Raw genomic sequence first — 16,910 nt, forward strand, 5'->3', positions numbered from 1 at the left:
AAAATGTCATGCCTTATTAATCTAATTAAAAAAATAATTACTCCAAAATAATATTGGAATTTTAGCACCTTCTTCAATTAATTTTAATGAAATAAAATGATACGATGAAACTAATTATGAAAACAATTTTAAATAAATTAGAAAGTACTTATTGATGTATAATTCAGCACAAAAAAAAATAAATATTCATTTACAATATTGCTAGTTATATAAATAATAATGATATATTATTAATGTATTTTATAATTGTACATTTTTTCGCGATAAAATGAAAAATAATTGATAAAAAAAGAGAAGTTAAACTTAAGTAATGAAATAAAATTAATATTGAAATAATATATCATATGAATTATCCTTAAGTTTATCATTTAAATATAATTATTTTTTCTTTGTCTCAGTATTTTTATAGAATATTTTTCATTCAATGTACGATATATGCACCATTATTGTTATATTTCTATTAAACAAAAAATACAATTAAGAGATTTAGATAATTCTAATGTTTTTTCATTAAGCGAAGATAAGTGTTTGAATAAAACTCTATTCTTAAATAATTAATTACGTTTTTCTTATTTTATTTAATTACAAAAATGATTCATAGTAAAGATAAATAACATTTTAAGTAATGAAATTGCATTTTATTGCACGATAATAATTTATTAAGATTGATGAAAATAATAAATTGAATATTACTATAATAATTCTTATTATAATATAATAATATGAATAATATTAATTAATAATTATTAATAATAATTAATGTACATTTTTTAATTAGAAAAAGGCATTTAATACAACACAATCATCACATTGGCTTCCATGCAACATTATTCATTTTACTATTAAGTTCTTGTAAAATTAAAGAACACGTAAGTTGCTTTTCTGGCGACAAAGTATTTACACCTTCCGTTTCGTCATCATCATCCCCTGTACTACCATTTCCTCCTGTCTTATTACCTTTAGTTTTACCTACTTTTCTTTTTTTCTTTTTATTCAATTGAGAACAGTCGTTATCTGAACTCAATTCCGCTGCTCTTCGAATCTAATTAGTAATCGATTTGACTATTAAACTTATTTTCTTTTTTAGAAAAAACTTTTAATATCTTTTAGTTCATTACCTTGGCAGTTTTCCGAGTTTGTTTATCATATTCTAAAGCATCATAATAATTTATTCGTCGTTTTATCCTATTCGTTCTTCTTGTTTTTATGGTACTATTGCTGTCTGGACTTGGTGGACTTTTAATTGAATTACGACGAGCATTAAAAAATGAATAACCACAGGGACAAGCCTTACACGCTACTGGAACCTGAAAAATTAAAATAAATTATTAAATTATTGTTTTTAGTCCATATTCTATTATATTACTAGATATAATTATACACATAATAATAAAAAATTTATGTACATATATATTTTTTGAACTTTAAACTTTTTTCAAGGACGAATTAAATTGTTGAGATTAAAATAAATTTTTGTTTACCTGTTGTTCACATTTTGGACACCCTTTACTAATAGTTTTTGTTTTCGCCATCCCAATAAATAATTTTATACAAAGTAATTAAATATATTTATAATTACATAGTTACTATTAATATACTTTATGATTTATCATAATAATAACTATGTTTAACTTATATAAATATAATTTTAATTGCTATTTCACACATCGACACATTCACATTCATCACACTCATCTACACTATTGTAAACTTTATTTCAAGTATTTTGGCAACACTGTCTAATTTTTGGTATAATCATTATTATTATTTTTTTCTCCAGCATTGATAAAGTATGCAATGGTTTTACCGGCTGTAGAAAATGGGTTGTTATTCCATCTTTTTCTTCTCTTTTTTCCTAACAAAAATGGCGGATCACGTAAATCTCAAGTTATTCCTTACTTTACTTGCGCGCGTGAAACGTACGAATTGAACTAGAATTATTTTGTTTGCCTTCCGGTTATTATAGAAGTGAGAGAGAACACACATCAAACTATAATATAGCAACGTACTATCAAAAGTAATAAAACTAACGAGTAACTTATCAAAAATGGCTTATGTTCATGGTGAATAGATGTTGGAGACGCTATTTTTCAGTTACGGTAATGTAAACAAAACATTTATGATTAGTTTGTCAATTATTTTAGGATCGTTTAACAACAGTTGTTGTGTATAATTGTAGTCTTTTAACAGTTCAAACTTTATTAACTGAATTTAATGACCGTTTTGCATTTTTTCTGTTAACTGCGCTTTTGATTTGGGATCGCGCTAAAACATGCTTGAACGTGTTTACATTGTGTCGTTATAACGAATCGAGTCTTTTTGTATTATGTTCGCGTGTGGAGTTTGAATTATCGAAAGTTTTGGCGATTTTTAGAAACTTTAGCTTTTATTTGCATAAATCACTAATGTTTTTGATTTTATGTTAATTGTGTTTTTTAGTTAGTATTATAATTTTTTGTATGTAATATATATTCATCTATACGGCTTTATGATCAAATACATAAGTAATTTATTATTTCGATTAATCTCATATTATAAATTTTGCATTAGATGAATAGACACTTGTGTTAAACTATTTTTAGATACCAAATGTGGCCCTGTACCTTATCTATCATGTATTATAATCTATAACTGATAATATAAAATAAAATTTGTCCACGAGACAAATTTATTGTTCTCGAATCAATATATTTGCCGATAGAGTTATGGCTACAGAGTAAAGTAAAATTTTTATTCAGAAAATTTTTAATCAATTAAATATACAATAACGAAAAATTACATTTAATTTGGATAAAATTTTAAATAGTTAACTTAATAAAAAAAATATTAATAATTAGAATAGCAAAAAAAGAAAAGAAAGAAGTGAAACAATCGATATAATTATCAATATCACTTTTACTCATACAAAAATAATAAAAATTGAAAAGTACGTAAATTCTGAAATGTCTTAGTTTATAATCATTGAACAATTTCATTGAAAATTTTCATCATATTAGAACTTGATATTTTTACAGAAACCGAAAAAATATCAATATGACAACTTTACAAGATCTATGCTCTCAATTAATGAAACCAGCTAAAGATTTAGCGGAATGGAACTTCCCTTTAGCTAAGGTAAAAAAAATTCTTAAGTTAATAATTAAATAAAGCTCAATTTAATTAAATAAAACGATTTTTTTTTAGATTTTAGAAGATTATTATGCGTTAATGCAAGAACCATGTAATCTAAACTTTAGTGAAGCTGCACTAGTTCTACAAAATTCTGCGAATGTTTATGTCAGACGTGTGGAATATCTGTACCAAGACACGACAGCTTTAAGTAAATCAATGCAGGAAAATGAGTATGTCAAATATATTGTTACAATTAATTTATTCTAAAACTTTCCTATTATAAGATCACATTTTAACTTATTCATTTTTTCCAGAGATGAGGTTGAAGAAGAGCAAAAAAAAGATAAAAGTCATCGTAGGCCTAGAAAAGCAATAATTGATTTTAAAAATTTTGATTTAGTAGATTTCAGTGTAGGAATTCTAAAAAAAAATCATGAACGAGAAAAATCAACAAAAGAAGAACGAAAAATAAAATTGATTAGCCCTCGATTTCCTCAACTAGAAAATGTCTCGAGACATAAATTCTCTCAAGATATTATCGATATTGCCGGAGAAGTTATCGGAAAGAAGTACGATTTTAGATGTAATCAACAATTAACGGTATCAAAGATGTTAATTGAAGAAGTGACTCCTTCAGATTTCAATAACGAGAAATCTGATCATCTAAATATCTCTAATATAAATATAGAACAAGTTGATTGTGATGATGATTTAGATTTGTGTTCTGACGATGAAATATCAAGAGATGAAACAATATTCAATCAAACTCAGGAATCAGGATATGAATCGATGGTATCCACCTCTCAACTTAACACTTCCGATACGCAAACGATATGTGATTTTTCCCAATCAATAAACAACTCTTTGAAAGATGTTGATGATCCAATAATGTCACCTATTGCAGATTCCTCTATCGAATCAGATGAAAGTCCCAATGATTCTGGGTTAGAGCAGAGCAAAACTCCAGACGAAGAAAATAATGAATTGTGTGAACAAAATTCAGCAAATAATTCCCCAGTTTATTCTGAAAGACATTCCGAAAATAATCCCAATAAAAGTTCTACAAATGACTTTGATAAGACTGACATCGAAAATTCATTAAATAATACATCACAGGCGACAGGTAAACCAATGAGTACTCGGGATTCTACTGAAACGGATGCAGGATATACATCAGGAGATCCTGACGATTTACAAATGGGTTTAACGCCAAAAAAATCAAACAAAACGATAGAAGAGCCAAACAACTTGTGGGAACCAATTTCAGTTGAATCGGTAGTTCCAGACAAAATACCAAGGCGACGAAGAGAGTTTAAACTTCCTTGTCACATTGCACTATTGACGTCCGTACCAAAATTAAGAAAAAGAACTCTAACTGATTCTGCAAAAAAACGTTATTCCAAAAAATCTTCAGGAAAGAGAGCGAAAAATATAACAGAAACTGAAGAAATCAACAAAATGTTTGAGGAATATTTAAAAATGCAACCAAAGCTAAGTAGTCAAAGTTATGAGGCTGTTTTAAATGAAAATATGGATTGCTTAGGTTATCAGTTGAAATTAGAATCGTTAAAAAAGTCTAAAAAAAATATATCTGAACATCAATCTATACATCCTTCAGTAACAGAAGTAGTGTCTTCACCATCTCCATTGTCGCATTCACCTTGTGCATCTTCGGATCATATACAAGATGATGATGATTATTCTGAAGTTTCCGATAATCTAGGATTCCAAACAGTAGGACAAAATCATCAAGAAAGAATTGAACGAAAAATGAAAGAGCTTAAGAAAAAATTTGATGTTACCCATGACAGAGAAGAAGAATCAGCTAAGTGGTTTGAAACCGTTGAAGCTTTAAAAGCCGTTGAAAATAGGCCATCTTTTCATGTTGACGAGTATGAAAAGAGAATCATTGAAAGCTTGAAAGCAAAGAATGAGCATCAGGTAGAATTTCATGAAATTGCGGAGCAAGAGGAGCCTGGAAATATCGCCAGACTTTTTGTTGCTTCATTGCATTTGGTGAGTAAATATATTGTTTTAGTATCCCCGTGTAATACTAATAAATTATCGTAACTAATATATCTTATTCTTACATTATAGGCAAACACTTACAATGTTGAAATAAATGTTGTAAATAAAGAAGATAATAGTGAACTAAATTTAAAACTGCTAGATGCAGAGTTTAATCCTACAACGTAAGATTAGGCTTTTTGGGTGTTTGAGTTTGTTTTTTTTTTTAAAATATAAATTCATTATATGTTTACGTTATTTGTTCTTTGTCGGATTTTATCATTATATATAATTTATTGAAAATTCATCATTCATTACACATGATCTATTATTATTTTTATAATTTATTTAAATTCTACAGAAAAATTACAAAATCAACAAATATTTATAAAAAATTTTTTCAACCACTCATATAAATTCATTTATATCATTTATAGTGGTCAAAAGTTTTTGAATGCCAAAAAGTGTTCATCATATAGATGAAAATAATTTAAAATTATATGAAAAAAAGTAATACGATGTTATAAAAAAATTTTAAAAATAAAAAAAAAAAAAAAAAAAAAAAAAAATTATTTGTTTACAAAGTACAATAAAGATATTTTAAAATAAAAAGAGACAATATTTTTCTACAGATACTGAAAAATCAATTTTCAAACATAAATGTAATGTGTGATCAAGTGATAAAAAATTATTTTATATACACTAATGTAATAAGATTGCACAATTTTTAATATATTCTTTTAACAATACTCAATAATATATAAACTGTTTTATTCCATTTATTTCTCTAACATAAATAAATTATTGATGTTGGTACTATTCATTATTGTTGTTAATTGGTCATGTTTTATTAAGTCTTATTAAGTAGAAATTAAATTAAACGGTAGAATTTAGTTGAGATTTCCAAGCAGATGGTACAAGTTCATCGAGACGTCTATCTAAAAAATTAACACAATTTGTCAGTTGGGCAGCAGCATCTTCTACTGCATGAATATGAGCATTTGTTAAATCAGGAACAGCAGTTTCTGCTAGCTCTATTCGTTTTTCTAAATTATTCAACTTTGATTGTAATGCGTCAACATAACTAGGAGGTATTGAACGTCTCTCAACAGGACCTGAAAATGAATCAATATATGTATACATATTACATACTTCAACATTAAATTATTTAACTTACAGAACTGATGGACTCCAGCGACATCAACAATAAATGGCCTAAAAAATAGAAAATAAAACTCCATTATCACTGTTTAATTTGTTTAACTTTACAGTTAAGTTTTTAGAAACCGAATCAAGATGTTGCACAATACAATTATCAGGCATACTTTTCTGGTGTTGATCCATTTAATAACGTTGACAAAGGTATAAGATTACTATCTTGTCTTCGTATTTTTAATACTCTGGTATTATCATCTTCAACATCAATCAGTCGAAAAATAGCAGATTTCAATTCTTCCCCCAGTAGTCCTGGGCTTAAAGTTAATGGTTGTAAACTTGTTTGAAGTTTTGATGAATCTGATTCTAAAATAAAAAATAGTTTTGTTATTATTCTATATAATACTGTATTGATTTTTCATATTTTATAAATAAAAACATTATTAAAATCTTACCAAGTTTATCATATCGACGAATCAAAAGCCAAGTTTGTATTTCACTCATACCCATTTTATAATAAAAAATGTTTAGTTGTTTTTATCGTTATGATAAAAAAAATAACACAAAAAGTAGTGATCGTATGACAACTAATTACAACTCCTTTGAGTCACTCATTAAAAGTTAATTACCTGATCAAATTACATTAGCAGTCGATAGGTATCGCGGTAGTCGACCGATTACAACATGGCGTCACATGCCGAAAATGAATAACGCTTTGTTTACATTAGAGTATTTTACAAATATTTTCTAACAATTAATTATATAATTTTATGAAATAATAAACTATTATACTCACGAAATACTTAAAAAATTCAAGTTCGTAATAAAAGTTAAAATATATGGACAAAGAAGATAGTGTTATTTTTTGAAATCAGACGTATCATTTTGAATAAAATATATATTAAAAAATTAGGTATGTAGAGAAAATAATTGAATTTTAAATGTATATACTAGTTCTGTATTTTATTTATGTGAAAAAATATTGTTCTTAATTCTCACATTATTTATAACTCATTGCAAAACTACATAACCTCTTATACTTTCATCTCTTGTATTCTAATTAACTACTCTTTCAGATTACATAAGACAAAATGGACTTTCAAAATCGTCCTGGAGGAAAAACAGGAGGTGGTGGTGTGGCTTCTTGGTCAGAAAGTAACCGAGATCGTAGAGAACGTCTTCGTCAATTAGCCTTAGAGACAATCGATTTGAATAAGGATCCTTATTTTATGAAAAATCATTTAGGCTCATATGAATGTAAATTATGTCTTACTTTACATAATAATGAAGGTAGTTACTTAGCACATACTCAGGGAAAAAAACATCAAGCTAATTTAGCAAGAAGGGCTGCCAAAGAAGCTAAAGAAGCTCCGCAGACCTTAGCACCAGAAAAGCCACGAGTTGAGCCTAAAAAATTTGTTAAAATTGGTCGGCCTGGTTATCGTGTTACAAAGCAAAGAGATCCCGAGTCAGGACAACAAAGTCTTTTATTTCAAGTTGATTACCCAGAAGTTGCTGATAATGTTATTCCGAGGCATAGATTTATGTCAGCTTATGAGCAAAGAGTAGAACCTCCAGATCGTAAATGGCAATATTTACTTTTTGCTGCAGAACCTTATGAAACAATTGCTTTTAAGGTAACTTATTTTCGAATCTTTTAGATGTTAACGTGTTGAAAATAAAATACATAATGGTATAATGTTTTTTTAGGTGCCAAGTAGAGAAGTAGAAAAAGCAGAAGGAAAATTTTGGACACACTGGAATCGTGACACAAAGCAATTCTTCCTACAATTTGCATTTAAAAATGAAAAACCTTCAGTTGGAAAAATTCCACCGCCACCAGTTCCATTAATAAGACCTGGATTAGGACCACCAATGATGCCAGTTCCACCACCTCCAAGACCACCTATTTTCAATCCTGTACCTCCACCTCCATCTATAATGACTGCAGGTTTGCAAATTCCTCCACCACCACCTCATCTTGCTTAATTTTTTAGAATTTTTTATTTAATCGCAAAAATTCAACGTACGTATAAGTAACGTTAGTGGGAAATACATTATTTGTTTAATGAATTGAATGTGAAATAAACAATGGAAATATTAAAAGAAAAAAAGGTAATTCGGATGTATTTTTTATTAATTTTATTAATAAGAGTTCAAAGATGGTTTTGATGCAGCCGTAGAAATGATGGTCACTATAAAAAATAAAATTAAATTCTTAATTTCAAATCTTCTCTTAAGATGGAATTATTCCACTGATTACCAACGTACCAATCGTATGGTTCGGAAACCCTGAAACAAATAGAACAAATTTAAAGTTGAAGAATTTTTTAGAAAATTATTATAAAATATTTTTAGAATTTTTTAATCAGAGAATGAACACATTCCACAGTATAAAACAGTGTTGTACGCACTATTAAGACCGCCCGTTCAATATCATCATTTAATGTTCTATGCATCGACAAAAAAAATTGAGTCAATTAAAAATTATATTTACCGAAATTCAAGCACTAAGAACACATGCGCCACCGACTGCTTTAATTTTATCTTCAGCTTTTCTACTGAAGAATTTGGCCTTAACAATTACGGGTTGATTAGGTAGCCTTCCTTTACCTAATAACTTGTAATAACCCTGAAAGTATCAAATATAAGTTATGAATTTATTTAATATTATTATAAATTGATTTTGTAAATACTTACTGCCTTGACGAGATCAATAACAGGTACTTTTCCATTGGTATTATCTTTGTATTTCAATCTCTGTTGTTCTGATACTAAGGTCCATAATTTATCTAAATTAAGAGCTGGACACCATTTAGTATTCCTTCGAAGATGGAAGTTTCTCATACCAAGCTGTAATTTTACAAAATTATGAAATATTTTCTAAATAATCCTGAAACGACAAATATTACCTTTCCGAAATATCCAGGATGGTATTTGTCGAAATTGATACGATGTTGATGAAGACCACCAGCATTACCACGACCACCAGGATGCTTTCTGTGTTTGCCTTAAAAATTTAAATAATAAATGAACATAAAAAATAATCATAATGAGTTCATATTCAATACTAACAGTTGAGGTTATGTATTGAACATAGGGTTAATAAATATGTGATAAAATATTTACCAATACGGCCATGACCATGGCTTACGTGCCCACGAAGCTTCCTTGTCTTCTTTTTATGTGTGGACTAGAAACAAAAAATTCGTATTGATAGTTAACGATAAAAAAATGACACATTTTTGAGAATGATGTTTACATATACGAAAGTGCTGCACGGGTCAGATAAATAGTCAAAAAATTATTTAAATAGTTACACAACTTAGGAAATACCATGATTTTAATTTAAATAATTATTTAATAATGAATTTAAAGAATTCAATACAATTATTAAAAACGCGATGTTATTAATAATAATGGATAATTATCGCTCAACATGCATCATTCAATCACTCACCATCTTGATTTTTCCGTAAAGAACTCAAACCCGACAAACATGCGCATTTCACATTTTCATACTATAGAGTTTTTAGATTCAAAAATTGCTATAGTAGATGTTGATACCGATGAATGATAAAAATGGAAGGGGCACGCCACAGTTCACTTCTGGTTTATTCTTCACACACAAGTATCAAACTTGCTCGGTTCATGTACATCAAGTACATCCGAAAAATTACCGCATACTCGAGTATTTATACTTTCTGAATGTTGAAGAAAATTAGTAGTTTTTTAAAAACTTAGAAATGCTTTCAAAACTAATCAAAATTGTTCCAGCTCTCCTATTAAATCAAAAACACGACACACGATGATAGTTTGCTCAAGTGCCGCCGGCATAATTAATTTCCCGCGTCCCGCGACAGTCTCCGTCTCAAAGCCGCATCCTCAATATTCAACAATACGCACCGTAGTCATTACAACAGTTTTTAAATTGTTAACGTAATTGGTATTTTTTATTAATCAATTAATTTCTATTACTATGATCAATAAATCTATTGTTATTTAGATTGCCATTGTTGATATTTTCATAAAGAATAATGTCATACCATCTACAAATATCCATGTAAGAGACTCTGATATCAAGACGATTGTCATGAATCGATAAAATGCTAACTTCAAGTAAATTAAACAGACTGGTTATGCTGTTCATTTTTACATTAAAAAAACTTTTACATGCGGACAAGATATTTTGAAACAATAAGTGATTCCAAAATAAAAAATACATTTTACAGATTTATTTTTGTTATCTATTTTTACGCAATATCGCGCAATATTAGCAATAGTGAATAAACTATGGGAAAAGCTAAGAAAGGGAAACGATCTGGGAAGGATGATGATTTGTAAGTTATTTGTAGCATGCTTTCATTAAAAAATGAATTATTTTTTGTCAATATTTTTGATTATTAAGTTTCTGATGTTTTTACGTAGTTTTACAAATTATTATGGCCATTTTTTAATTTATTTAAATTTATGACGTAATTTTGACATTGAAAAATTTATTTAAAAAACGATGATGCAATTTTTGTTGTCTGGCCAGAAGTTTAGGTTATAGAGTGATATTCAAATATATAGAAGATTCCACATTTATTAAAAAATATTTTCTTAATTAATAGTATTATTTACAAAACAGATAAAAAATTTAGCATTCAAAGTCATTCACTGCTTCAAACTAGTAATTAACAATCAGAATGTAAATGACAGCTGTTTCAATTCATCATATTGATTGTTATTATTTTCAAAATAAGTGATAGTGATGCTGATGTCGAGAGCCAGTCAACGATTGAGTCCTCAAAGTCTAAAATGGAACCGGCAAAGGATAAAAAGAAAAAGAAAGGTGAAGTGGATAATTTAGCTAATGAATTAGATGATCTTCAATTAGAAAAACCTGATAAGAGCAAAAATAAGAAAGGGAAAAGAGCATCGTCTGATATTGAAGACGACGATGAGGTAGTAGTTAACAAAAACAAATCAAAAGAAAAGAAAAAGAAAGGAAAGAAAGCTCGTGATTCTGATGATGATGATAATGAAGATGATGAAGATAGTATATCTACAAAAATGGCAACAAAAAAAAATAAAGTTAATTCGAAAAAGAATAAAAAAAAGAATGAAGATGATTCTGAAGATGAAAGTATTAAAGTTAAGGGAAAAAACGAAAAAAGGGAAAAAAGTATCTGTTTCTGATGAGGAATTTGATATTTTACCTCCTCAACCAGTTTCGAATAAACAAAAAGGTATACATGTTTTTTTTTTTATTAATTAAACTTACTTCTTGATTTTAGCTTTTAAGTGAAATATATTAAACAAACAATATATTGATATCTAGTAGTCAAAAGTGGATTCGCACTTTTAAATATGGACAACGATGATGATGATGATGATGAAGATGAAGTTCAGCGTCCAGATTCAGACGAAGAAGAAGAGAAACCAGTAAGTAAAGAAAGAAGTAAAGGAAAACAGCAGAATCAACAAAAAAATCAAGAACCACAAGGAAAAAAAGGCAAAAAAGGTATGACAAATATAGATTGTTTTTTTTAATGAAAAACTAATACCATTTTTATACTCAAACAGCCAGAAAAAAGCATGACAGTGATGATGAACTTGAAAAGGCATTAGCTGAATTAGAAATAGAATATTCGGGAAAGAAACCAGATGTAAAAGAAGAAGTAAAACATGAAGAGGAAAGTAAAGATAATAAAAAGAAGAAAAAAGAAAAAAATGAACCAAAAAATGAAGGTGAAGCTAAAGCTGTTGATGATACCAACGAAGTTAATGAGAGTAGTACTGTAAAAACTGCAGCACAAAAGAAAAAAGAGAAGAAAGAACGAGAAAAGCAGAAAAAATTAGCCCAGAAAAAAACGGTAATTTTTTTTATAAATTATAATTGATGAATAATTTTATAAATTTGTTTTTTTGAAAAATAATTTTCAAATGTTAATAAAAGCTTTAAATTCTCAGGATGGAACTGCTGAAAAACCAGAAGCTACAGCGAAATCACAAACAGAACCTAAAGAAGAATCTTCCAAGAAAACCGAAGAAACAGCGGAAGATGCTGAAGATGATGAAAAAAAGAAAAAAAAGAAAGGAGGCAAAGAAGATCCAAAAGATAAAGGCAAAGGGCCCGGTAAAAAAATGATTGCTGCGATGCAAGAAGCTTTGAAGAAATTGAAAGAAGATGAAGAACGTGCCAAACGTGAAGAAGAAGAGAGAATTAGACAAGAAGAGTTAAGAGAAAAGGCTCGGTTAGAGCAGCTTCAATTAGAGCAAGAACGTAAAGAAAAGAAAAAATTAAAGGAAAAACTAAGAAAAGAACGATTAAAAGCTGAAGGAAAATTATTAACTTCTAAACAAAAGCAAGATAGGGCTCGAGCTTTGATTATGCTTGAATACCTGAAAGCTCAAGGATCAGGTGTTCCTGAAGTTGGCGAGAAGAAAACAAAATCTAAATCTTTAGGAACAAGATTACGGCCGAATAAAATGAAGCAACAGAGTCAAGAGGAAAAAGATGATAAGGAAAATAAAAATGAAGAACAAACGGAAAATGAACAACTAGTGAAGGATGAAGTTCAAGTAGAAATTGTAGACAAAGTCAATAAAGCCGAAGAAAAACCTGAAGATGAAGTCAAAGATTCTTGGGACGTAGATTCATCGGAAGGTGAGCGTCATGACAATAAGTCTGATGAAGATGTTAAACCAGCTGAAGTAAAACGAAGTGTGCCGAAAAGAGAAACTAAAATAGAAAAACCAGAAGTGAAAAAGGAAGAGTCATCTGACAGCGAGAATGAGTCAGATGATGAAAGTGACAATGACAGTGTAGAGGAAAAATTAACTGATGCTGAGAAGAAAAAAGAAAGTGTAAGAGAAAGAATTCAAAAACGAAGAATTGAAGCCGAAAAAAAGAAAAGCTTAGATAATTTACGTGCAGCGGTTGTCTGTGTTCTTGGTCATGTCGACACAGGAAAAACTAAAATTTTGGACAAACTCAGAAGAACTAATGTTCAAGATAGTGAAGCTGGAGGTATTACGCAACAAATCGGTGCTACTAATGTACCTATTGATGCTATTATTGAGTCTACTAAGCACGTAAAAGGGGTAACTAATTAATTTACATTTCATTCCTACATATATGTTCCATACAAAATAACTATTACTGTTTTTAGGCAGCCGAAAAGATATTTAAATTACCTGGTTTATTAATTATTGATACACCGGGGCACGAATCTTTTAGTAATTTAAGAAATCGTGGTTCATCGCTTTGTGATATTGCTATTCTTGTAGTGGATATTATGCATGGATTAGAGCCTCAAACTATTGAAAGTATAAACCTTTTAAAAGCCAAGAAATGTCCTTTTGTTGTGGCGTTGAATAAGATTGATAGGTAAATGATAATAAATATTAAATACAAAATTTATAAATTTTCCAATATTTAAATAAATTAAATTTTTAGATTGTATGATTGGCAAACTATGAACCGCAAAGACGTACAAGATATTATTAAATCTCAAGCAGCCAATACTCAACGAGAATTTGAAAGACGCTCTGACGAAGTTATTCTACAATTCGCTGAGCAAGGACTGAATGCTGCTTTGTTTTATAAGAATCCTGATCCACGAAGTTATGTTTCACTCGTTCCAACAAGTGCTATTACTGGTAAAATATTTTTTCTCAGACATATCGTTTATTACAGTTAGTTATTCATAGAGAAGTATCCATTTCATTTTATTACTGATTTATTCAAGGTGAGGGTATGGGTAATTTGCTATCGTTAATTGTTGATGCATGCCAAGGACCTTTGGCCAAACGATTAATGTATAGTGAAGAGTTACAAGCTACTGTACTGGAAGTAAAAGCATTACCAGGACTTGGTACAACGATTGATTGCATTCTAGTCAATGGAACGTTGAGAGAAGGTGAGACAATGATTGTTGCCGGTACTGACGGTCCAATTGTTACGACAATTCGTTCATTACTCATGCCACAACCGTTGAAAGAATTAAGAGTCAAGGTAAATTTGATTAACAGTTTATGCAGTTCATGAATTACATCACAATTACTTATTTATGAAATTAAATGGAAAATAAATTTTCATAGAATGCCTATATGGAATACAAAGAAATAAAAGCTGCTCAAGGTGTTAAAATAGCTGCTAAAGAATTGGAAAAAGCTATTGCTGGTATATTTATTTATTATTGAGTCATATTCAATTAATGCCAGGACGTAACAATACGTAATTTATCAATAATTTTTTCAGGATTAAATCTATTGGTAGCACACACCCCTGATGAAGTAGATTTTTTGAAAGAAGAAATTGCTAAAGAATTAACAAAGGCCTTAGGTAGTATCAAACTTGCTGAACATGGAGTATATGTTCAAGCTTCGACGCTTGGTGCTCTAGAAGCTCTCTTAGATTTCTTGAAGACGAGTAAAATTCCGGTAAGTCTTTATTCCAATTCTTCTCTGCTTTAATGTTAGAATAAATTTCATTGAAATATTTCTTTATTATTTAATAAGCGTATACTAGACAAACAAATTGCTCGTATCCGCTTCGATAGACACTTATCTAAAGTTAAATTGGATAATTTATATACAAAAATTATTTCGAGGTTTCAGGAGTGTTAGAGCTTAATGATTTTTCTTTTCTAACACTTTTGATCTCGTATAAAAAATTTACTGAATCAATTATTTGAGTATGGGATTATGGGATTATGGTATAACAGTATAATAGAATAGTCTTGAGAGCTGATAACGTTGTTTCGGCATTTAAAATATATGTGGCACGGTCCGAGAGGCCAGCAATGAACCACTTCCTTCTTAGCAGTTTAGCAGGATACGGCTCATTGCTGGTGTACCGTGGTTGCGTTCGTGATCCAACGTACTATCAGCTAAGCTCAACTTTTGCCATGTTACATATTTATACATATTATTTAATTTTTTTCCAGTTACTTTACTTAATAAAATAAAATTCGTTTCATTAAATAAATGAAAAAAAAAAAATAAAAATGCATTCAATTAGCAAAATGAGTAAAAAATCTAATTTCTTATTTTATTCAAAATATAGTTAATATTTTATTTCTATATATAACTTCGAATATAAAATTAACTTGGCTTATTCTTAACATGTTTTACAAGAGAGTCAAAATATTCCAGTCAATATTTCTGAAGAAATGAATACATTAATTATTCAACTACTTGTTGTTCAATCAGATGCGGAAATAAATCGTTGAAGATAATTGAAGCAAAAATTTTGGGATTTGATCTGGCGCCTGAAATTTCCGTTCGATTGGTGACATGATCAATCAATACTTTGTTTTTTGTTTTTTATGCTTTCATGTATACGTTATTCCTTTTTATCCTTATACACATTACTTGGCTTTATCTTCTTCTCAGTCTTGTCCAATCTTGTCTTGTTTTTATTATTGATTTTTTTTTTTTTGCTTCAACTTCATTTATTTTTAAGGTTCTTGTTTTATTTATCCTCGTTATCGAATCGATTGAAGGATAAATCGAAGACGCTGCGGGTGGTGGAAGGCGCCAGAACGCGTCTCCCACATCTTCTTTTACAATGGAATGCGGGACTACCGGTAGCCGGTTTACTACTCACGAGAGACAAAACGTCAATTTTTATTTTTTTTTTTATTTTCGTTTTTATTCATTTTTTATTCACTCTTCACTTTACCGTCTTCAGACATCTTTGAAGTAAAACAAAACGATTAAGTTGACGAGAAAATGAGAAATAAAGCTAAGTGGAAAAAAAATAAAGTTGAAGTTAAAACAAAAAAAATACAAATGATTGATACTGTCTTCTTCGTTGTACGATGGTTTGACCGGAAGTTCCGTCGGCTTCACCAAAAGTCAATCGTTTCTTTGTGCAGTTTCTTCTTTATTTTTTCTTTTTATTTTATTTCTCTACCTACATTTATTTTCTTAAATCAACCGAGGTGCATCCGCTCGTTAGTTTGATTTACGATTGACCAACTGAGTCAATTCAATTTTATTTTTTACATGATAAATAAAATCCTGTTTGAATTAAACAAAAAGTGTGCGTGTGAATTGAACGATTTGAATACTGTTAGGTTTTATAGATGAATATTTGTGGATTTAAATGAAGAATTATCTTAGGGAGTGAATATTTTTTTGCAATAATAATATTTATGTACAGTTAAATGAATAATCTGGTTATTTTATTATCGGGAAACAAGAGTTGTTACAGATAAAAAAATTAATTACTATTATTTCAAGAAAATAATTTACATAAAAATTTATAAAATTATATACCTGGTTTGGTACATATAAAAATAGGTGAACTTTTAAATGATTTTTTTTTAGACATTAACTGCAACAGATATAATTTATTTACAACTTTTTTAAATAGTCATTGCACAATCTAATAATACCATGATAGTTTATTTTAAAAAAAAAAATTTATAAATCATTTTGCTTAATTTGTTAAAAATATTTTTACTTCATAAATAAATAGCAGAGATATTTTTATTTTCATTCAATAATATTTTCACGTATATTTTGAGCTTTTTATAATTTTTATTCATAAATTAAACTCTTCCTAAAGAGTGAAATTTAATTTTTTTTTAGAACATATAATTATTGATTAAATAGCTGATAAATAATCGATGAAAAAAAAA

The 16,910-nt window shown here is 28.8% G+C and overlaps 6 protein-coding genes across 7 annotated transcripts in view; 3 read left to right on the forward strand and 3 right to left on the reverse strand.

Moving 5' to 3' along the window:
* Window positions 1-766: 766 nt before the first annotated feature.
* Window positions 767-1,882, reverse strand: LOC118072797 (UPF0547 protein C16orf87 homolog). The gene is made up of 3 exons (XM_035092911.1): window positions 1,482-1,882; window positions 1,119-1,307; window positions 767-1,042 (listed from the first exon to the last, which is right to left on the reverse strand). Exons 1-3 carry the CDS (start codon window positions 1,530-1,532, stop codon window positions 806-808), a joined length of 477 nt encoding a protein of 158 aa, XP_034948802.1. The 5' UTR covers window positions 1,533-1,882; the 3' UTR covers window positions 767-805.
* On the forward strand, window positions 1,866-5,573 carry LOC118072796 (uncharacterized). Its single transcript, XM_035092910.1, has 5 exons — window positions 1,866-2,099; window positions 3,015-3,114; window positions 3,184-3,341; window positions 3,426-5,127; window positions 5,209-5,573. Exons 2-5 carry the CDS (start codon window positions 3,034-3,036, stop codon window positions 5,305-5,307), a joined length of 2,040 nt encoding a protein of 679 aa, XP_034948801.1. The 5' UTR covers window positions 1,866-2,099; window positions 3,015-3,033; the 3' UTR covers window positions 5,308-5,573.
* Window positions 5,574-5,843: 270 nt separating this feature from the next.
* On the reverse strand, window positions 5,844-6,987 carry LOC118072641 (uncharacterized). Its single transcript, XM_035092663.1, has 4 exons — window positions 6,729-6,987; window positions 6,444-6,639; window positions 6,296-6,333; window positions 5,844-6,233 (listed from the first exon to the last, which is right to left on the reverse strand). The coding sequence occupies exons 1-4, from the start codon at window positions 6,781-6,783 to the stop codon at window positions 5,995-5,997; spliced, it is 528 nt and encodes a 175-aa protein (XP_034948554.1). The 5' UTR covers window positions 6,784-6,987; the 3' UTR covers window positions 5,844-5,994.
* Window positions 6,988-7,125: 138 nt separating this feature from the next.
* Sf3a2 (splicing factor 3a subunit 2) lies at window positions 7,126-8,392 on the forward strand. Its single transcript, XM_035092662.1, has 3 exons — window positions 7,126-7,186; window positions 7,350-7,910; window positions 7,984-8,392. Exons 2-3 carry the CDS (start codon window positions 7,365-7,367, stop codon window positions 8,260-8,262), a joined length of 825 nt encoding a protein of 274 aa, XP_034948553.1. The 5' UTR covers window positions 7,126-7,186; window positions 7,350-7,364; the 3' UTR covers window positions 8,263-8,392.
* RpL27A (ribosomal protein L27A) lies at window positions 8,393-9,825 on the reverse strand. 2 transcript variants are annotated; one of them, XM_035092665.1, is made up of 7 exons: window positions 9,734-9,825; window positions 9,403-9,466; window positions 9,186-9,283; window positions 8,974-9,126; window positions 8,771-8,905; window positions 8,545-8,565; window positions 8,393-8,468 (listed from the first exon to the last, which is right to left on the reverse strand). In XM_035092665.1, exons 1-5 carry the CDS (start codon window positions 9,734-9,736, stop codon window positions 8,777-8,779), a joined length of 447 nt encoding a protein of 148 aa, XP_034948556.1. In that variant the 5' UTR covers window positions 9,737-9,825; the 3' UTR covers window positions 8,393-8,468; window positions 8,545-8,565; window positions 8,771-8,776. The 2 variants fall into 2 exon arrangements, with proteins under 2 accessions (XP_034948556.1, XP_034948555.1); XM_035092664.1 differs by having other exon boundaries at window positions 8,401-8,565; window positions 9,734-9,824.
* A 61-nt stretch (window positions 9,826-9,886) lies between these two features.
* eIF5B (eukaryotic translation initiation factor 5B) overlaps window positions 9,887-16,910 on the forward strand; it is a 37,381-nt gene continuing 30,357 nt past the window's right edge. Inside the window, 11 exon segments of the mRNA XM_035092658.1 lie at window positions 9,887-10,613; window positions 11,019-11,418; window positions 11,420-11,504; window positions 11,600-11,779; window positions 11,842-12,131; window positions 12,229-13,362; window positions 13,431-13,648; window positions 13,718-13,920; window positions 14,010-14,275; window positions 14,362-14,443; window positions 14,522-14,703. Of these exon segments, the coding sequence (XP_034948549.1) occupies window positions 10,567-10,613; window positions 11,019-11,418; window positions 11,420-11,504; window positions 11,600-11,779; window positions 11,842-12,131; window positions 12,229-13,362; window positions 13,431-13,648; window positions 13,718-13,920; window positions 14,010-14,275; window positions 14,362-14,443; window positions 14,522-14,703 (3,087 nt within the window). The 5' untranslated portion in view covers window positions 9,887-10,566.

The sequence above is a fragment of the Chelonus insularis genome, unplaced genomic scaffold (genome assembly GCF_013357705.1).
Source record: "Chelonus insularis isolate UGA/USDA-ARS -01 unplaced genomic scaffold, ASM1335770v1 contig_94_pilon, whole genome shotgun sequence".
In the NCBI taxonomy this organism is placed as follows: Eukaryota; Metazoa; Arthropoda; class Insecta; order Hymenoptera; family Braconidae; genus Chelonus; species Chelonus insularis.